Source organism: Camarhynchus parvulus, chromosome 1 (genome assembly GCF_901933205.1).
Source record: "Camarhynchus parvulus chromosome 1, STF_HiC, whole genome shotgun sequence".
In the NCBI taxonomy this organism is placed as follows: domain Eukaryota; kingdom Metazoa; phylum Chordata; class Aves; order Passeriformes; family Thraupidae; genus Camarhynchus; species Camarhynchus parvulus.
Window position 1 is genome coordinate 6,943,755 of NC_044571.1, and position 21,078 is coordinate 6,964,832.

At 44.1% G+C, this 21,078-nt stretch overlaps 1 protein-coding gene across 6 annotated transcripts; it reads left to right on the forward strand.

The window, feature by feature from the left end:
• The first annotated feature begins 311 nt into the window (after positions 1-311).
• On the forward strand, positions 312-20,344 carry NDP (norrin cystine knot growth factor NDP). 6 transcript variants are annotated; one of them, XM_030951139.1, is made up of 4 exons: positions 312-577; positions 1,064-1,553; positions 11,225-11,579; positions 19,529-19,756. In XM_030951139.1, exons 3-4 carry the CDS (start codon positions 11,361-11,363, stop codon positions 19,754-19,756), a joined length of 447 nt encoding a protein of 148 aa, XP_030806999.1. In that variant the 5' UTR covers positions 312-577; positions 1,064-1,553; positions 11,225-11,360. The 6 variants fall into 6 exon arrangements, with proteins under 6 accessions (XP_030806999.1, XP_030807034.1, XP_030807025.1 ...); XM_030951165.1 differs by lacking the exon at positions 1,064-1,553 and adding an exon at positions 10,553-10,609 and having other exon boundaries at positions 516-577; positions 19,529-20,019; XM_030951147.1 differs by lacking the exon at positions 312-577 and adding an exon at positions 10,553-10,609 and having other exon boundaries at positions 919-1,553.
• The last annotated feature ends 734 nt before the right edge of the window (positions 20,345-21,078 follow it).

Sequence of the window (21,078 nt, forward strand, 5' to 3'; positions counted from 1 at the left end):
AGTGCAAACAGTTATCAAATTCTTTAAATCATTACTGTCAGATTCTTCACTTAGCTCCATTACCTTGCTTCTCAGTGGTTTGCTTTATCTTGCACATGGTCCATTTGCTTAGGAAGGAATTTGATTCAGAATTTATATTCCACTGGTTTACACATGCCACAGCCTCCTTATCTCCAGATCTGAAACAATAACAGCAATTAAAAAAGCGCCTACATTTCCTTCTATTTCCTGGCTTGCCAATTATAAGAAGTCCCTGCAGAGGGGAGCTTGGCTGGTGGTGTTTTGTGATTTCTCAGATAACAAGAGCTTCACATTTCTGCGGAATTCCCATTTGCCAGCAAGCTGCTGCTGCTGCTGCCCTGATTGATATATGACTGCAATGGCACTTTTCCATTTGACATTCCCCCTCTCTCTCCCTCTCTCTCTTAAACAACAGCCCTAACTTTTGTGTGTTGCAAATATAAAAGGCAAGCCATGTGACGGAGGGACAGAAGAACAAAAGCATTTGGGAGTAACAGGACCTCTTTCAGCTCTCCAAAGGGTTAGAGGGAAGGAAGGAGTGGTGCCTTTTCCAAAGGTAAGCATGCAAATAAGAGATTCCTACAGATTTTGAGTGTTACACAGACTTAAACCGTGTGCTTAATCTCTTTATCTGACAAAGACGCGTTCTCCTTGTACCGTTTTTTTAAATTAAACCGTGTTTAAATGGAATCAACAGAGCTCTAGTCCCTGTGTCTCCTTATCCTTGTGTCCTTATCTCCTGTCCGAAGGTTGCCTGTATGTGGTCAAATAGGTGGCCCAGGTGCTTCTGAGCACCTTGGTTAAACACCTCTTCTTGTGAGCATGCTGGGCTCCAGTCTGCAGCTCAGTGCTGGCCATGGCTTGTGGCTTTGGGGTGAGTGGACACGCTGGGCTCAGCCCTGGAATCACCGGGAGAGCGCTGGGATCGCCCGCACCCCCTTTGTCCCGCTACAATAGGGCTCTGTGAACACGGGCAAGCCTGCTGCTTTAAAGCTGGACTGTTTACTTCCACCACCACTCACGCCTGTTGTTCTCTTGCCAGTCATCTGCTGGAGCGCTCAGAACAGTCTGAAACAACAGGCAATATTTATTTCTAGCGTTGCGCCTCACGCTTCGCGGGAGCACTCACAATTCGCACGTTATCATTTATCCAAACTTCCGCGAGGCTTTCCAATGGACCGGACAGCGCTGGCTGTGGCTTAGGACAGATTTAGCCCTCACTCTTTATTGGCTGAGAGCTGTGAGGAAAGCCCCTGTGCCTGGCTTTGCTGGGTGCCCGGGGTATATCTGGTAGGTGGCCGGTGACACGGAGGATGCTGCGCGACCCCAGAAGGAGAGAGGGAGGCTCTGCTCCGCTCCCGGCTGATCATTTCCCTGTGTGTCAGCGCCAGAGGCACCAGCATGACTGTTCTCCGCTTCCCTGGGACGAAGGAAGGATTTCGCCGCTGTGAGCAAGTGTCAGTGTAGGGGAGCTGCGGGGCTCGGCAGCCGACACTGCCCGGAGGAAGAGCCCCGGCTCCTGCCGGGCTCAGGTGAGTGAACCCATCCTGTAAAAGTTCACTGGCTCCGGCAGCAAAGAACAGACTGACAAAAAATCCCGGTCTCAGGACTGGGTTAGCTGCTGCTGCAGTGTCACACACCGTGTGTGCTGGGGGGGGGGGATTTTTTTGTGACAAACCCGGATTTGTGTGTGCCTGTGTGCGTGCATTGACTCCCGTGGGGCTGCCAGGCAGATTTCTTATCCTACCCTGCAAGTTCATTGGAATTTCTCTCACAGCCTCCCCAAAACACATCTTACTTGTTTCTGCCGGGGAGAGACAGCATGACAAGTAACTCCTTAAGGTTTCTGCAGCTCTTAAGAGATGAAACATGTATTTCCTATATATGTTACTTAAGTATATACATGTATATGCATGTTACTTACAGTTCCTAAAGCTTTATAGCCATGGCTGAGAGGAAGGAACTCTGCCTGTTGAAAAAGAAACTGGCAAAAGGTTTTTTGAAACCAGTAATGGGACAAACTCACTTGAAGGCAAATGATTATTTAAAACCAACAGTGGGGGCAAACTCACTTGGAATCAGTACTTTATTGCAAAGTTATTTTCTAATAGAAGCAATCCAGCTGCCTGGTGTGGCAATAAGTGTGGCTGTAATAATCACAGTGCTGTTATTTGTCCCTCCTTGAAAGAATATATCTACATTTTAGGACCTGTACCTACTATTTCTTTCCCCTTCCTTTTGAATTACTAATAATGCTCACTTTTGCTCTTGCTGTGGGACCTTTCTCATATTTGTGAGTAGTTGTACACATGAATAATTTCCTGGACCTAAATAGAACTATTTGGTGAGTAACTACTCATCAGCTTGAATCGGGGATTCCCAATGTGACTTATAGATACACTGATATGCCCTTGCTGCTAATGAAATCTTATTTTGTATTATAAAACAATGCTTTAAGATTTTCCAGTTAAAAACAAATGTGGAAGGAATAGTTATTTCAAGCTTACAAGGTAAAATGTAATTTTATTTAGGGAGAGGGTATAATTAGGGGCTGCTGATGATTAGTTACAGGCTCATTTCTCTACTTGAAGTTGTCCCAGGTAGTTTTCCTGGGTTTGTGCAGTGCCTGGTTTGGATCAGATTAATGTGTGCTGATGACTGGCCTTTGCAGAGCAGGATATTTGTTATGGACAGTCTTGGGTACAGTTTGCAGTAGCAGTACCCCAGATAGCTCCTTAGGCATGGCTGATTTCCACAAAAGCCTTCCTCCCCACTGGAACCATCCCTCACTCACCTTTGAGGCTTGTGGCAGCATCTGCATATTCTTGCCCTCTTGCCTGGCCAGGGCTGCAGTCTCTCCTGCCCAGGTGGGAGGGAAATAAGCCACCTCCTTGGGAGCTCACACTGATGCCTGCTGTGACTCATTTGACAGGGAATCCTCCCATGTTTGGCTTCATTTCCCATCTCTCCTGGGGCTGACTTTGCTCCCTGCCTGGCTTGTCAGCTCTCAGATGCACTAGGAGGTGCTCAAGGTTGTCCTTGGAACTTGGAGAGAATTGACTATCTATGGTGAAAGCTTGCATGAAACCACTGAGACATAAATTTTTGCAACTTGTCAGGTGGATTTTTTGTTTAACTGAAAGAAAACAAAATCCTCTCTTCCCCCCTCCCCACCTCCCAGTCACTATTTTAATCACAATTATAAATATTTGATAGTTGTATTTTAAGTATTACAAATTTCTCTGCCTCATGCTCCTGGAGAGACTTGTCCCTGTGGGTTTTAGGAAGGTTTTGCCACATGAGACTGTAGCCCTCTGTTATTTGAGCAAATTGTTATTTGAGCAATCCACCTCTGGAAGCAGCCACATCAAAGAAAGACACAAAGTCCCTGTGGCAGCAGCTACGGTGTAGCTTGCTGGGGCAAATTTTTCCCTAACCCCATCCAGTGAGCTCTCAGAGTCCTGAGGGTTTATAACCCTTCCAAAAACTCTTCAGAAATGAAACCCCTGTGACTGTGACCCCCCCACACACAACAGGTCCTTTGGCTGAGCCCAGCTAAACTTTTGCCCTCTGTGATATCTTGTTCCCCCGGATCATTGTCGCTTGTGTAAACACGTGTTTCTTTTCATCAGTGTTAAGTGTTCTGCCTCTCAGCTCCCCTGCCCTTCTCCATGTCCTGGTATCTCAGGATGGCCTGAATAGCCATGTCCAGATCACCTTTTTTTCTGCCGCCTGACTTCACACTTGACAGTCCTTTTGCTGAAACTCAACTCAGTGGCAGGAGAATGGATTAGTTGGGTCAGGTTAGCTCAGGTGTCTGAGCCAAGAGCACCCCACTTTGACCACCCTTCTGTGCATGCATATATAGAGATGTTGCAGTCTCTGCTGGCTGTGATCAGCTGTTATTTCCTTTTTATATGTGTCAGTGTGGAACATATTAAAATTTCTCAGTAGTGGTATGTTAGGAATCCCTCTGATGCCCCACCTCTAACTTAGCAGAACAATAAAAGCAAGGTTGTAGTAAGCCTTTGAGCAGCTGGTCGTCTATATATTCCTCCTTTTCTCACATAATCTAATTCAAACTGTTATCTGGGTAGCAGTGGCACTACCACTTCCAGACACCATCAGTCCTTGTCCTGTTTGCTGGAATTTCATTGTGTGGTATGGAGATCCTTTCTACTGGAGTGTAGCCTCTCTTCTGGTGTGAGAGTAGGGGGCTGCTGGTGCCATGGAGACACTGGTCCCAGGAATTCCTCCTCCTCATTGCTATTTTTCAGCTTCTCTTTGTTATTTTTCTAACTGCATCAATCATTTTTACGGCTCACGCTTGTCACATTTTCGTGCTTGTTATTACTGAGCTGCAGACTGTGCTGGGCTCAGGCAGCACAGGTTACATTGCCCTTTAAGACATGTGGGCTGAGGATCTGAGTTAATGCCTCAGCTCTGGTTTGGCAAAGGTTAAGCATACCATGGCAGTGACAATCACATTGCTGTCATAGCAGCACGGCTCAAAGGGAGTGGGACCTAGGGGAGCGCTGCTCCCCTTGTTAGAAGATGCAGAATTGTTACCATGAGCCAAATATTTAGGTTCCCTAATTATCAGAGGATGAGGTATATGGATGGTGGTCTGAATGTTGCCTGTGTATAAAAGAGGAAAGGATTTTGCCCCTGGGGTCAGAAGAGAGGGAACATCCCCTCCAATCATGTGCTGTCTCCAGCATGCATAACACTCTCTGCTGGTCCCAGTGGCAGGGATGTGTTTGCTTAATGTTAAAGAATAAAGAGACCCAATCCTACTCCTGCATCTATTGATAACTACAGGCCTTTGAGTTCTCTGGAAAATATGCAAAAGACAGAGAACAAAAGCTGCCCACCTGCTTGTAACACACTCCAAAAGGTAGAGGACACATGCCTGAATGCCCTAGACCTCTCAGCAACTTGTAATTTGGCCAAGAGTAATTTTGCCTCCTGTTGGGTCATAAGACTGAAGTAGAGGTAATTACTGAAGCAAATCCTATAGCTAATGCTTGGCTGGGAACCCTTGCATTGTAGCCAGCAGCCACCCTTGCTGGTTTGCTTCCTGAGAGGGATGGGCAGCCCTAGACTGCTCAGCTCTGCACCTGGTGCTTCACCAAGGAGTAATCCCATCCAGCACCCTCTGGATGGATGACCAAGTGGAAAATTGTATTCCTCTACTGTCTGAGACTCGAGACCATGACTACACTGCTATTCAGTGAGACACAAGAATAAAGAAAGAATCCGAGGCTGGCATCACCTCACCATTAAAAGGCTCTACTCCCTCATTAGAGAGATATCCCATGCATGCCCCTAATCAATCTATTTAAAGCTTCCTGGAAGCAGGAAAAGGAAAGAATAAAAATACAAGCACTCTTTTGTCCCCCAGTAGTTATTCTTTGGGAGTGCATTAAACCCTTTTCTCCGTGTTGGCCTGTGCCTGTCTGCTGGCCGGGTGCCAGCCCGCAGTACCCACTGGAGTTTGTTATTTCAACTGCTGAGCAGGAAGGCACCTCCTGCTCCCCCTCTCCTAGTACCTGAAGGGCTGGAAATGTTCTTGGGAACGTCAAAAGCAGAGGGAAGTCCAGGCAGCTCGAGTGCCATTCAGCTGGATTTGTTCCACCTCATGCACTGGGTCCCATGGCAGGAACAATTTTGGGGCTTTAAATGAGCCCAGGGAACCAGTCCCATGCATGCTGATCCCATGTGTGCTGAGGCTCCCAGGGTGTTTCCATTGTGTTTGCTGCAATTGCCATGTTGCTTCTTATGCTTCACATGCCATGGTCTTCCTGGCTTTTTTTTTTCTTTCTTCAGTCTGCTTACAGTCACAGGCATTCATCTGAAATATTAAAATACTTACAGAAGTCTCATAGTAAAAAGTGGTTTCCAGGAGTTCCTCTCATCACAGCTTTAGTAGCACCAGAAGATGGAATTCTCTACCATGAACAACCAGATAAAGAGGCTTAAATTTCCTTCTTTTGAGCCTGTTTTCCTTCTTGCTGCCTTTTTCCTTCCCCTCTCCTCTTGCCCACAGCTGGTGCCAGCTCTGGCCAGGAGTGTGTGTTGTTTGTGTGCCCTCCATGCAGGCACACACTGCCCTGCTGTGTGATGGGTGGATGGAGCTCCTGGACCATGGATGAAGACCTTCCCCTTGGCATGGAAGGGGACAAGCCCCAGCACATCTGGGTGTCAGGAGAGCAAAACCTCTTAAGCACATCAAGACCTTGGGGGAACGTTCAGTTATTTAGAGCTGTAAGGGTCTCACTCAAATTATCTGGTTTGGTGTTTGCCTTGCCTCAGGATGGGAAGAAGCCTGTTCAAATGTTGTGTGGAGGCATTTCTCAGACAACTGGGGTTGCCTGTGCTCACCTGCTGCTGCCTGGCAGCCACGTGGCCACTCAGTGGCTCTGTCAGGTCTTTTGACAGGCAGCTGCAGAGTGAAGTGAGGATTTTTGATAGCATGTACAGCAGACTAGCTCCTTCACTGCTGGCACAAGAAGGACCACGGTAAAATACCTAGATAAGAAGGTGATTGCATTTACTTACAGAGCTAAAAGATATGCTGGAACTGACCAAGGCTCTGAGGTGGTTCTAGAGAAATCAGGGTCAGCCTCTCATCTGGGGTTGCCTCTCCTACTCCATGAGCCTCTGGAATGGCTCAGATTGTCACTGGTGTGATTCAGTCCCACAGGGCTTCCCAAGCTGTTCCCAGGCATGGTGTGGATGGCTGTGTGGGCTGGGAGCCTCCTGAGTGCTGTGGGTGCTGCAGGATCTTTGGGAACAAGACCATGCTGCCTTTGTCATGGCAGTGGAGAATTTAACCCTGCAGCGCAAACCCTTGTGCAGCCTGACTGAGTAATTTACCCATCACAGTTGTTTCCACTCCAATGAAGACCTTGGAGAGCGAAGCTCCCAAATCCTTATCTTCCTGGAAAATCAAAGCTTTTCTAAATTTGATAAAGTTCATGAGAAATCCATTTTCATCTCATGAAGAACTTTATGGTACTTTTTTTTTGTCAGAACAGCAGTGAATTGACACACACACACACATATATATACACATATGTGGTTAGTGACACTTTTTTAGGTTTGGAGTTTGGAGAAACTGAGTAGTCTTGCAACTCTTCTGTTTATATAACAAATTCAGATTGAGGGAACCACATGGTAGGATCCAAGTAATTGTGTTTACTAAATATGCACAGCATGCAAGACCGGGCTTAAATTATATGTACACACACCGCTGCTTCAATGGGATTTTGGCAGCCTCTAAACCCAAAAAGCATTGAGTGACTTAAATGGTGCCCTCATCTTCAAGCAGGAGTCTCAAACACAGAAAATGTCCAGCAAATGAAGGCCAAGCTTAACATATATGCATGCCTAATATGGGGGGCTCAGGGCACTAGAAGTACACCATAAATGAGCTTTTCCACTGCTCCCTTCCCACCTCCCAGGGTAAAAGCTGTGCAGATCCAATAGACCTTGGGAGAATTGCTCAGCTCTTTATTTTTTCCAAGATACATAGCAAAAATGGAATTTCTGTTTACGTTCTCACAAAGTGACTGGCTAAATAATTCCAGATGATGGAATGTTCTTCTGTCCTTAAAGCAAAACAAAACCTTAGCCTTCACCACTCTCCAAATGATACTAAAACTATGATAAGAAATCTTTATTATTCAGAAAGCAGTTAATAAGGGTGTGGATTTGGAAAAATAACCCTAACTTTGCACCTATGTCCACATGCAATACAGTCTTAGACTGTGTGTCAATACAGCTTTTCTTTGGGATGTCTTCTATTTTTCCATTAAGTTTTTAGGCTAACAGCTGTAGCAGTTTTAGGTAACAGCTGTAACAAGCTTTAGTATGTTATCTCTCTGTGAAATACTGAAAATTAGGTATATGGAAAGGAAACAAAGCCATTGCTAACAAAACGTATTTCCCATATCTTAGTGAATTCTGAAGAAAATGTGAAGTAGTGATTTTCATCCACTGTTAGGCCATATATTTTTGTAGCAAATTTTCAGCTTAGGATATAAAGTTACATTTGCATCTTTTTCTTTACAGGATGATGTACAGTGGGAGGGTTTATGTTTCCTTTTGGTTAGCTTGGCAGATGAGCTATCTACCACAGGTCTTACACGGAAAGAAAGTGAGGAAAAAAGAGCTGAAATAGAAGGAAAATTTGCTCTGTGAAATTTTTGATTTTAATAAAAAAGTGTATGTTCCAAATGCAACAAAATGTCATTTTAATGATGATTTATGAGCACAATTGTACTTGCTTCTGTTCTTTGGACAGAAGTATAGAATGGAAACTACTTATGCCAATCCTGATAGCATGTGCTATCTAGGATTTTATAATTCCAGACAACATTTCAAAAGGAATGCAATTTTTTAACTTAAAAACAAATAATAATGCTAAGTTCAAGTGAAATGCCATTGCTTAATATCAGCTGGAAATGGAAAATATCATTCCAACATACCTCATCATGTGATGGTGATGTACCTAAGTGAAAATATTTTGAATTTTTTTTTTACAGAATCAAAAATCCACACCCTAACTTCCATGTGTTTTAATGTCCCTCTAAGACTTTTTCTTCCATATATGTTATATATGTTATATATAGCATATGTGCTTGGAAAATGTATGTGCATGCTTCCCATAGGTATGTCAGGAGATATACCTACACATTTTACCCGTGTGTCTATGAACAACTGTAACCACTTATTTCACAAGAGATGGGTCATATCTACAATGGTTTTCTCTCTTTTTCTTACAAATATGTGACAGTTTTTACTTCTTTCAAATTATTATTACCAAAACCTGCTAAATTTCTTCCTTAGTGAAGTATCAGGGCAATTTTAAAAGGTTGTGGAAGTGTTAATACTTTTTGTTCTGTGCTTATCCTGGGAAAGGTACAGCCATGTTCCTTTTCTCACACTTTTCCCTGTGTCTTTCCAGTTTTCTCAGAGTTTTCATGAGGCAGACCCTGTGTCATCCAATTATTTCCTGAAGAAAACTAGGGAGATAAGCCTTTGAAAACTGAGCCAGCACTTCAGATTTCTCTCACTGTATTAAATCATACTGATCAAAACCATGGAAAGATATAAAAGCCCAGAATTAACAGTGGGACAGAGAGAATGGGAAATGGGGATCTCTGGGTGTAGTATCACATGAAATGAGACCGTCTAATATCAAGTAAATTTATTTGGACAGAGAGGGAATTACTGGGTGTGTAATAATGATTAACTATGTTGGAGGGAGACCTTGCCAAGCTGCATGTTTTGGTCAGCCTCTTTATAAAAAAGAATAGGAATGTAGGTAAAAGGTTAAACATGGAGAAAAAAATAGTGCATCCCTCCTCCTGTTAGCTAATCCTTGGGCATCATCTGCATGAGCTGGAGTAGCACAGTTCACTTCAGGGAGGGAGTCTGTCCCAGCTCCCATGACCCAGAGATTTCTCTCCTGTGCTGCTGAAATGTTTGGAGGGATATTTATTGACATGAATGAGGCTGTGCATAATTGTATCTGAGATCCTAAGTGCTTAGTGTTTTTTGTTTATGTTCTTTATACTGCAAAGCCATATGAAGTTTTTAATGACCCATTTGCTGAGGAAAATATAACAGGTCATATGTCAGACTCTGGGGGAAAAAAAAAGTATTGTCATTTAAATCCACAGTCACATAATTTTTTCCTTTCCTATTGAAGCACATGAATAATAGCCTGAAACAACAACAACAACAAAAATGTCTAATAACACAGAGCATCTTTGTCTCTCTAACACACAGAGCAACCCTAATAACACTTCTTCTCAGCGTGAGGCTTTGGCTGTCACGTCAGTGCCATCCCAGCTTGGATGAACTCTGGAAGAGTTTGTCACTGCTAGGCACTCCTCTCACAGAAGTGCTGGAGGAGGCTATAAAGCAATATACAAATCATCAAGCACTCTGTTTGGGAGATGAGTATCAGTCAGTTTAGAGGACTGCCAGCAAACCAGAAAACAATTTTGAAAGAGGCTTGTATAAGGCAGTAAAGGCACACATCAGCTCTTTAAATACTCAAGAGGCTCTGCCAGAGCATTTCTTTGTGAGTAGGGAACTGCTTTATCTTAAGTTTCTCCAGAAAGTCTTTGCACTTTTAACTGCACTGATGAGTATCCTTTGACTATCCTTCATGGGGCTGTGTTTAGATGGATAATTCACAGCTCTTTCAAGTTATATCTGTTTGTAGTAAAAGTGAAATTAATCACCCAGTTGGGAATACGGCTTTGTGAGAAGGATCAAGGGACTGTGAAGAAGCAGCTAATGGAGATACTCTCCTTCCCCTGCAGACACAAAGCCCTGGGCAGCGTTTCAGGGGCTGTCCTGTACCTGTTTCCTGGAGAATCTCCTGATCTCCAACATGAAACAGAGATCCAGATGCCTGGGTAGATAGCCATATATCTCCACCTGAACATATTTCTTCCCAACTGATAGCTGGGATAGTACTTGGATCTTATGGAATTATAAACGTATTTTTCAGATGCTGCTCTTTAATTAGCTGGGAAGAGACTGACACCCAAAAAGTGCTGCCTGACAAGTAAGCAAACAAAGCCTGGATGTGTGTGCATGGGAATTTGGTACTCAGAGGGCAGGACAGTTCAGCCAGAGGCCTGGGTGGTTCCTCATGCAGTGCAGGCCACTGGGAGACCACTTTGCTCATGCCTTGGCTCGGACCTGCAGCATCCCTCCACCCTGGGGATGTCCCTTGTCCCTGCAGCTGCAGCCACAGCTCAACCTGCCTCCAGCCTCTCCATGTGCTGCCTGGGCCACCCCATCCCATTCCTATCTGTAATGTGGAAGGCAGCCAAGCTTTGCCACTCCTTGACACTCTGAGTGGGTACACAGTCCTTTCGATTTGCAGGAATTTCTGATGAGTTTCATCACCAAGCGGAAGAGAGTGGCATTGCACCACTTTTGGTGTTGAAAGTCAAAAGTTATTTCATCTGCCTGAAATGATAGAACAATGCTAAAAGCAACAAGGCCTTGACATCTCCTTCCTTAAGGCCATATTCCCTACCTACTGTGGGGATGATGCCCATTCTGAGCAGGTATTTTGGCTAGCAAAGGTCCTGAGTACTTTAATACTATTTATGTCTATTTTCTCTAGAGGTCTTTTTGCTCAGGATTGTGATTTGTGTTGCTTTTATTCCAGCTGTGCAGGAGATTCTTTGATGGATTACAATCTCATCAGACTCCAACCTGAGAAGAAGAATGACAGCTCAGACACTTAAACCAGACTTTTCACCATCCTGGAAAGGAACTGGCTTCCAGAATTCGGAGGGTTTTTGATGCTCTACCTCCCTCTGCTGTTACCAGCGAGAAGTTCCTCGACAATGGGAAATCATGTACTCGCAGCTTCGATTTCCATGCTCTCGCTGCTGGTGATGATGGGAGACACGGACAGTAAGACAGAGAGCTCCTTCCTCATCGACTCCGACCCCAGCCGCTGCATGAGGCACCACTACGTCGACTCCATCAGCCACCCCCTCTACAAGTGCAGCTCCAAGGTAAGGCTGTTAAAAATAGTCGAGAAACTGTTGTGAAATACTTGATAACTGATAAGCATGTGCTGTTAGTTTGGTTATTATATTGTAAAAGGAGTTAAAAGGGTAGTTATAAGAAATGTGGCACTCAATGTACCATAACACACCTCAGTGAAGGGCACCACGAGCCAGCCTGGACAGAACTGCAATGGGCCAATCAAACGCCTTAAACCTTCACGCAAATGAAGAATCCAAAAAGAAACCAATCCAGAGGGACAAAAAACAGGATAAAAAGGGGTTTCTGACCTAGGGAAGCTGTGCTGCTCCACCTGGAACATGGGGACATCGCTGCTCAAGGAGCCCCAGCGCAGCATCCTTGACGGGAACGCTCCTGCTCGGCCCAGGCCCCCTTGCTTTAGGCCTTTCTTTTTCTTATAATAAATGCTGAAATCACTTTAGTACCGGGAGTCTGGTCCTGTTTTTAACAAGTCTCCCTCACCCCCTCACAGCCTCGAGGGAAGAGTTATTAAAATGAGCCATTCAGGGTAATTTTCTTTGTGTGAATTCCTATCTACCAGAATCTAGCAGCAGAGACACACAGATGTGAAGATATCCTGTGTCATACAGGATCTTATCTGATCGTGTACATAAGAGCTGGGACTGGAGGTAAAGGCTCTTGACTTGCTTTTCACCTTTTCAAAAGGAGACATTCGCGATAATGGTAAAGCTTACATGCAGTAAATGACAAGACTGAAAGGAGCACATTTGGGATCTCAGCTGATGGTCCCAAGGAGATGAGCTAGTTTGGAAATTTAGATCACTCCAGTCACCCCATCCTTCAAACAAATGCTTAATCTGGAGCAAGTTCATAGCTACTATAGGTGAAGTGCTGAGATAAATAACCAAACTGTAAAATGGTAATTTTAAAAAGGTTATGAAGAATATTGCTTATTTTCTCCCTGCCCATCCCCTTTTCAAAGCCTTGGTTTACATGCAGAATGACACTTGGATGGTAACTGTGGGGCTTAGGAGCAGACAGAAATACAAGACTGACTTTCTTTTGGGATTTCAAGCCTGAAAAGTTTTGTGTCAAAGTGGTTTAGCAGCCTGTGCATGTAGCCTACAGCCATTTTTTTCATTATGTGGAGAAAAAGAATTGGGAGAAACAATGGGAAATCCTTGCTAGTCCCTTTGTCTTGTCCTAATTTGTTCTGTCTGAGTTAACACAGTGCATTCAGATGACTGGGCCATTCCTCTGTTCCATGGGAAGGGGCTTTGCCTCAGGCACTCACTCCCCAGGATTAAGGGAAGGGAAGGACTGCCAGCTCCAGTGCTTTTGCCAGCCCTGTGCAGGCTAAGAGAGGGATGGGAGGCCGGTGTGACAGGGTTCATCACAAGAGGGGTGCCTGCCTGGTAGCAAACCCCAGCAGCAGGGATCCTGGGAGAATTTACAAGGAGAGAGGATCCAGAGTTGGGATGGATGCAGTGCTGGCTGCAGATCCCTTCGTGTGCGGGTGTTCCTTTGATTCCCACAATCAGTGCAGGGGTGAGGGAATGCAACAGGTAGCTGCAGGTCACAGAAGCTGAAATAAAGCATAGAGAGAAGTGCCCACAGAAAATAAGACCTGCTGGGTGCTCTGTGCACCAGCGCAGCTGCTGCCCTGGCCAAAACTCTGCAGCCAGGCTCATCCTGTGCCTGCTCAGCAGAGATGGCTGACAGCCTCAAAATTGGGCACAGGGAGCCTGCTCTGCTCTGGGCTGCCTCACACTGCTCTCTCAGCAGTGCTGGCTGCTGGTTTTGCATAACCGTGCCTGGTTCACAGCAGTGGGAGCCCAGAGACTTTTGCCCTACTTCTTCTGAATCCAAACAGCAAAATAATCCATTACTTGAGATTCAGGAGAGGCCTTTCGTTTTGCTTTTAGGCTAGACTAAAACTCCCTACCATCTGGGAGACACATGGCATTAACACAGAGAACTGCAGGCGTGCATCCCTTTGTGCAGGATTGATTTTATTGCAGTTCACTTCAGCAAGAGGACAAAGTGAAGGTGTGTGGGTGGTTTTTATTTACAGGGATCTGTGTGCCACAGTCCTCCCCTCGCTGGACCTTTCTGATCACCTGCTAGACCTAAGGGGAGGGAGGGAGGGAGGGAGGGAGGGAGGGAGGGAGGAAGGAAGGAAGGAAGGAAGGAAGGAAGGAAGGAAGGAAGGAAGGAAGGAAGGAAGGAAGGAAGGAAGGAAGGAAGGAAGGAAGGAAGGAAGGAAGGAAGGAAGGAAGGAAGGAAGGAAGGAAGGAAGGAAAAGAACCCATTGACAATGCACTTTTTTTTTAGCTTCCCCAATGACAGAGAAAAGCAAAAAAAGCAATCAGGCCTTTAGGAGTGGGGCTGGAAGTGAGAACACAGAAAGTATTGTAATGAAAACCATAAACTTACAAAAGCTTTGAGGAAAAAAAAGTTGTTGACATAAACATTAGCAATTCTGGCTGCAAAACTCAGTGATTCTTTTCAAATCAAGCCTTTAATGGAAATCATGTTTGAAGATATTATTACATATTCTGGCTTCCCAAAGTCCACAACAGTTTCAAGAACAGTTCTATAACAATATTGTGAATTGTGTGGACTTTCTCATGAAGTGGAAAATGAAAACAGTTTCCATACAAAGTGAAATAATTTCCCAGAAAATTCAAGCTTTTTAAAATGTTGTTTGGGTTTTTTGTTTGTTTGTTTTGTTGTTGTTGTTGTTGTTGTTTTGTTTTTGGTTTTGGTTGTTGTTTTGTTTTGTTTTAAGGTCTTAGGTATCTGAATCATCCTGGTAGATATAAGGCTTCTGTTCTGGATCTAGTAGCATATAAACACAGAGGAATATTAGACATGCTAATTAAAACTAGATCCAGTGTCTGTTTATATATATATATATATACACATATATATATATATATATATATATAGTGATAAAATGTAACCAGGACAAAAAAAGGAAAGTTCTGTGGGAGTAGCTGTGGGAATTGTGGTACCTCTTGTTTCCACCAAGTTTCCATTGTGGAGGCTTGGAATGACAGTGTCAAGCAGAGACTTTGCCCTTTTTTGGGGTGATGGTTTCAATGAGATATCCTTTCTCACTCCATATGTTTTCCCTTTTGGTGCAGCATAGAGTTACAGAAGTCAAAAGTGGCTTCAGAAATTGCAAGACATATTATGTTTGCTGTCTGTCCTGGTTGAAAAAGGATTATGTCCACTGGGGTTCTCTGTGGAGGCTGCCAATTGCACCCACATGGGAAGTAGATTTGTTAAACATCCAGCCCATCTCATTTAATCATTAAAATCCCTTTTGCTCGTGGCCTCAGGCAGGCAATGAAAACAGTTTTCCAAACCCTTTGGAAACCTAGTTTATTATAGTAACAAAAAGTACAAAAGAAACAAAAAAGGGGGATGGAGGAAGGCCATTTGTTTCAGAAAAGCTGTTTTCCTTTGTCTTCAAGGAAATGTTTGTATCAGCTCATGAGGTATTCGCTTTCCTGACTATATTGGATTTACCCTGATCTCCGTCATGGAGATCCCCTGATCTCCATCAATGTGCTGGGTTCCCTCACTGCTCCCAGAGCCTCCTAAATTCCAGTTTTGGCTGTCACAAGTGCTTCATCCAGATGTGCCAGAAGTGTACTACCACTGACAGTCTCAGACTAAAGAATCCAGCCCAGGGAGACACAGAGCAGATGAAGAAAGATTTGGCAGATGTTTGAAGACATTAACTCCTGAGGTAGCTCAGGAGATTTTCAGTAATGCCTGCTTGCAGCCAGGCCACGGGAACTCTGTGAAAATCTGTTCTCAGCCCATCTGCTTTTGGGCTTCAGCTTGTTGCTGAAGGTGCAGAAAAGAGGACTACAAACACCATTAATAACACACCAGTTCACAGCTTCTGGATTTCCAGAATACAGCTCAAATAATCAGAGTCAAATACTGCCTCAGATTCAGGTTGCTCTCTTTTGTACCTATGAGACCATTGACTTTAAATAATAATGCTAATGATAACAATAATGATAATGATAATGATGGTGATGATGATGATAATGATGATGATAATGATAATGATAATAATATTTTTCCCTGGCTGCTCATAGACCCACGTGGTTCCCTTGTTGTAGGACACTGTGCTTCTGGATCCAGCCTTGCAAGGTGACATGCACAAACTCACATGTGCAGGGGCCAGGGGGAGCCAAGAGGTGTGAGGTTATAAAATACCCACATGTTTTTACTATATTTACACACCCACTCCATCATTGTGCAATGCATCATAGCATTACTAATTATTTAGGTGATAATCTCTATTGCACTGTAGTACATGAAGCAATAAGCAGCCAGAGCAATTGATTAAAAGGCAAAGCTTTCGAAGTACATGCTGTTTCCAGCTCATTTGCACACCTGCCAAAATCCACTGGTGCTGTTCTGGATTTATGAAGAGGAAGGTAAATTTTGATTAGGACTTTAGGTAGCCCAGAAGGTTAGAAAGCTATGAAAATGAGAAATTTGATATTTTTTTAGCTTGAAAGTTCAAATTTATAACATTGGGTTTGTGCCATGATAAGAGTTTACACTGTCATCCAAAAACAAGGAATAAAACCAACACTGTGTGATTGTACATTATATAAATACTGGCCTTAATCTTATGGAAAACTAAGTAGCCAGCAAAATTGCAGATTAAAATTAGAACCTCCACAGATTGAAACAAGTTTTTAAAGGCAAGGCTTAGAAATTATAAATTGTAAATAATAAATTATAAATACAGTGGCACATTGACTAAACATTGGCTGGGTTTGCATTAGAAAGCCAGCTGTTTATATTGAGACAGAGATATTGGCACATCAGATAATTCTACCCTACAATTACTCTGGACAACTCTTCTCTAGTCCTGCCAGTTTCTTGAGGGCGTGTTTTATTTTTATTGTCCTTTTTGAAAGTACCTACAGATACAGGAGCAGATGTGCATCATGAAAATTCTTAGGGTAACAGTGCCAAAAAGTGACTGATTTTTCCAGCTCCCGAAGCATCTACCACCAGAAAAGTCATACAGCAGTGTGTGCTGTCACATTTGGGCTGAAATCATAGAAATGATTGCTTGGAAGGGACTCTAGGGACACTCTGAACCTCCCAAAAAGCAATATCTGGCTGTTGTACATCCCCCTGCACCACTCCTGAGAAGATTTCAACTCTGTTGTCTCTGAAGCCTTCAAACAGTTGTAAGTGCTGTTGGATTGCTCTTCACCCCCAAAATGTATTGATGATCTCTGTTTCAACCTGGTTAATTCTGTGATTCTGTGGTTCAGCCAAACATTTGGGAACAGCCTGTGACAGAGAGTGCACAGCCTGGTGAGCTGGTCAAAGCAGGGCACCTAACAAGGGCTGCCAAGGTGCTGGGAAGGAAATTACTGGGTCAAATGTCCCAGTCTGCTCCTTTCCTTTGCAATACAGGCAGGATTAAATACCTGCAGAGCTGGTGTATAATTAGACACCTTCACCAGCTGCCTGCCTGGGAAGTGAGGTTTGTTTAGCAAGGGAAGAAAGTGGATCTTTGTGAGTAATGGGGTGACAGCACTGCAGTGATTGTCCCTTTCATGTTCTCTGTACACTAAGGACTCTGCTATTAAGGAGCTTGGTGTAGCTGATGGGTCTAAAGCTCAGGTGTGACTCAACAGTACACTGAAATTTCCCTCCCACCATATTAGTACAAACAGCTGAAGTTAATTTAGGTATGAATATGCAGTACCACAGGAAGGAGACCATAAATTTATGCTACAAATCTTAAAGGATGACAGATTTGTCAGAAAGCAACAAAAGCCCATCTCTAACTAAGAAGCAAGGTGGCACTAAGCACAGATCATCAGCTCATGAAGAATCTTTTTTGTGACCTGTGTTGACTGGAAATGTAGTTGTTAATATATTAATACATTAATACATTTTCAAGCAAAACATTTAGCATGCAAGTATGCTTGCAAGAGTAATTTTTAAGCACTTTACAATGGATGATAAGAACCTTTCCCATGGACACAGACAGTGCTGGCATTTCCTACTTGATTTCAGGAATATTCTCTCTCTCTCTTTTATCTCATCTTTCCTTACAACTGTGACTAAAAAGAAAATTAAACATTTGATGTACCTGCTTGCATTTGCAGCCAGTTGAGCTTGTGTAATGAAAGAAGCCCAAAAAGGTTTAACACTGTAAAGTATTTCCTGTCACATTTGTAGTTGCTCTTTCATATTTTCTGGAAAAAACCATGAGATATGTGTAGCATGGTTAAAATGTAATGTTCTCTCTTGGTTATAAGAAAAACTTACAACTGTTTTACTGCCTACTTAAGATGATATAATAAGCTGATATTGAAGTTTATGTTGGTTAAGCAAAATTAACTGACATGGATTTAATATTTCCGTCCCCATGAAAGTACAGGAGTCCGTTCAAACTTGTACAACACCCGTTATCAGGGTGGTAACAGCTGTTTCTAACACATCATTTGCTGAGCTTTAAAAGGCCCTTTCCAAGATTTATGTAGTGCTTAATGCTGTATCTCCTCTGCTCAAAGAGTTGTTGGGGAGTAGGTGGCTGCTCAGGGACTCCTTCCTTAGTGCCTCCTGCTGTGCAAGTTACCTTGCTCTGGTCACAGCTCACATTTGAACTCAGAACAAGAAACCTGGAGCTGCACTGTTTTTGGAAAATCTCACCAGGGAATCTTCATGGCAACCAGTTCAACTTCTTTTGCATTTTCACTGCTTTATGCCATGCAGCGCATTTTATATAGATACAGCTGATGCAATGATATATAGATACACATATAATTGCAAATACATGTTCAAGGTGATCTTTATCAAAGGAATGAGCTAGAAACATATTCCTTTATATTTCTACTTTACATGTTCATATATCTAAACTCAAGACGTGAGAACTAGTTGGTGTGTATACTGAGAACTGTAAATATCCAACCAAAGCATCAGCCTGGCTGATGATTTAAGAGCTTGACTGCTATGGACCTGGAGTCAGCAAGTCATGGGTGCAGTCACTGTCTGGAAAACAGGGCTGGCTGTGATCATTTGGAGCCCTAAGGTCATTCCAGGCCCTGCAGTCCTTGTTGGTGTCAGTGCCAGGGATTTCAGGAGGAACCTTGCAATTCCTCCTGCCCACCTTATCTGCTCCACCCTCCCAGACACAGTCCAGGAGCAAAGCACGCCGTGGGGCTGGGATGCAGTGACAAAACCCCAGCCAGGCTGGAAGGAGGCTCCCACTACTGGTGCCAGTTGTGCGCCAGGGACACATTTCCTAACTGAAATAAACATGGGCAGGAGACTTTTCTCCTTTTTAATGCCTGTATTAAAAGTGATCAGCTCAGGTGGGGAGACCTGACAGGTCTGCACTCACACTGCTGCTGCTCCCAGGAGTGGCACGGAGGAGGAGGAAGAATGCAGCTTCATCCACTGGTCTGTGGGCAGAACTGGGGGTTCCATCCTCACGAGAGCGTCAGTAGATTTTCTGGTTTTTGATATTTGAGGTCCTCTGTCTAGCCAACATCCTTATGTTACGGTGAGGGGCAAAAGGGTCTTAGTGGATACTAGATTCTGTTCCTCGCGTCTAGACATCACTTTGATCTGTCAATTCCATGTTGGCTCGTTGTTTTAGGGGTTTTTGCTAGGTTTGGTGAGGGGTTTCTCCCATTGCATGCTGGCTCTGATGTCATTTGCATACCAACTCGATGTTCCCTTCCCTTCACGTCCGGGTGCCATCCTCCAGGAAGCAGCAGGGTGCAAAAGGGGGAATTCTTAACCATCAATGACAGGTAGTTAAGGAAAACATCAGGTGATTACAACAACAAACAGTTAGAACTGCACCCTGGCAGCAACTGGCCCAATCTGTGAACTCTGCAACTTTAAAAAAAAAAAAGGGCAGCTTTTCTACTCATAACACTGACCACTGTGCTTCCCTTGGCAGATGGTGCTGCTGGCTCGCTGCGAAGGCCGCTGCAGCCAGACGTCGCGCTCGGAGCCCATGGTGTCCTTCAGCACGGTCCTGAAGCAGCCCTTCCGCTCCAGCTGCCACTGCTGCCGGCCCCAGACCTCCAAGCTGAAGGCCATGAGGCTGCGCTGCTCGGGGGGCATGCGGCTCACGGCCACCTACCGCTACATCCTCTCCTGCCACTGCGAGGAGTGCAACTCCTAGGGACAGAGGGCACGGCAGGTGGGGGACAAGGGGGTGCTGCTGTGGGGGAAGAGCCCCAAGAAACAACCCAAGGCCAGGCTGGAGCTCCCAGCACAGGATTGCAACAAGGACAGGACTAACCCGGCTGGATCGAATCTGAGAGCTGAAGTACAACATATCCTGGGTTGCTGGATGGTGCTGGTGCCTCACTGTGGGCTGTGACAAAAGCAAAAGCACGGGGACTTGTTTTTTAAGAAGCCTTTCTTTTTTTCTGAAAGGATATTGTGGAGAGTTTCTTCTCTTTCAGACTCGGCTCTGACTACAGAGAGGTGCTTTTACTTTAGGCCATGGGCAGCAGAGGAACAGAGAAGAAGGTCAGCCAGATGACAGCTCTGCAGTCTGGAAAGTGACATTTGGACAGAGGATGGGCATCAGTTCCCACAGACAACCTCTTAACCTATCAATTTTTTCTCAGTTTTCTAGTTATACTGGCCTTCAAAGCAATCTGTGCTGTTGGCAAGGGTCATCTGTTACTGACCTAGTGGCCAAATGCTGGATAACTTTAACTGTGGTTTAGCAGAAATTACAAATAAACCATTGAAAAGTGAACTGGATATGAAATGCCATGCTTGGAATACCCAGCCTCGCTGAAAAAATTATTTGCACCATGTGTCATCAGAGTTCAGTGGCTGAGCAACTCTTGGGAAGGGAAAGGTCATGAGACTCACAATTCCCTTCTAAAAGCCAGGAAATGTGACACATCACATCTGTTGAAAAAGCCATTATTCAAAAGCTGAAAACTAATCAAATATTAAAATGCCACATACTAGATGGAGTAGTTTCTTAATTTAAATGGACCTGTTGATGTACAGAATCAGAGCCACCAAAATGATGATTAAACCTAGGACTTATTTTCATCTATAGTTCTTAGGCCATTGAACAAATACCATTTTGCCTTTCAAAGACAGGCAATCCCCAAATTCTAAATGTCAAAACAACAAGGGATCGAAAGTTTGGGAATGGTATTTGGTGTTTGCTGAGAAACTCTGTCTCTCCTTCATCAATATGAGGTTTTAGGAAGGTTCAGTCACAGTCTGTTGTGACTTCAGTGGAACAACATAACTGTTCTTATCTCATACTAAAATTCTAATGTTCTTAAATGGCAGCATATGCAGCCAGCCAGCAACATGTCTGTGCTGTTCACAGAAACCTGGCTGAGCCATTGGTTTGGCAGAAGTCAGGAGGGTGTTGAGAGCATCTTTGCTGTGTAAGGATTCAGGATCAGTAGCACCCATGAGCACAGTCCTACAGTTATTGTCTGGGATAGGCTGGATTGGCTCCCA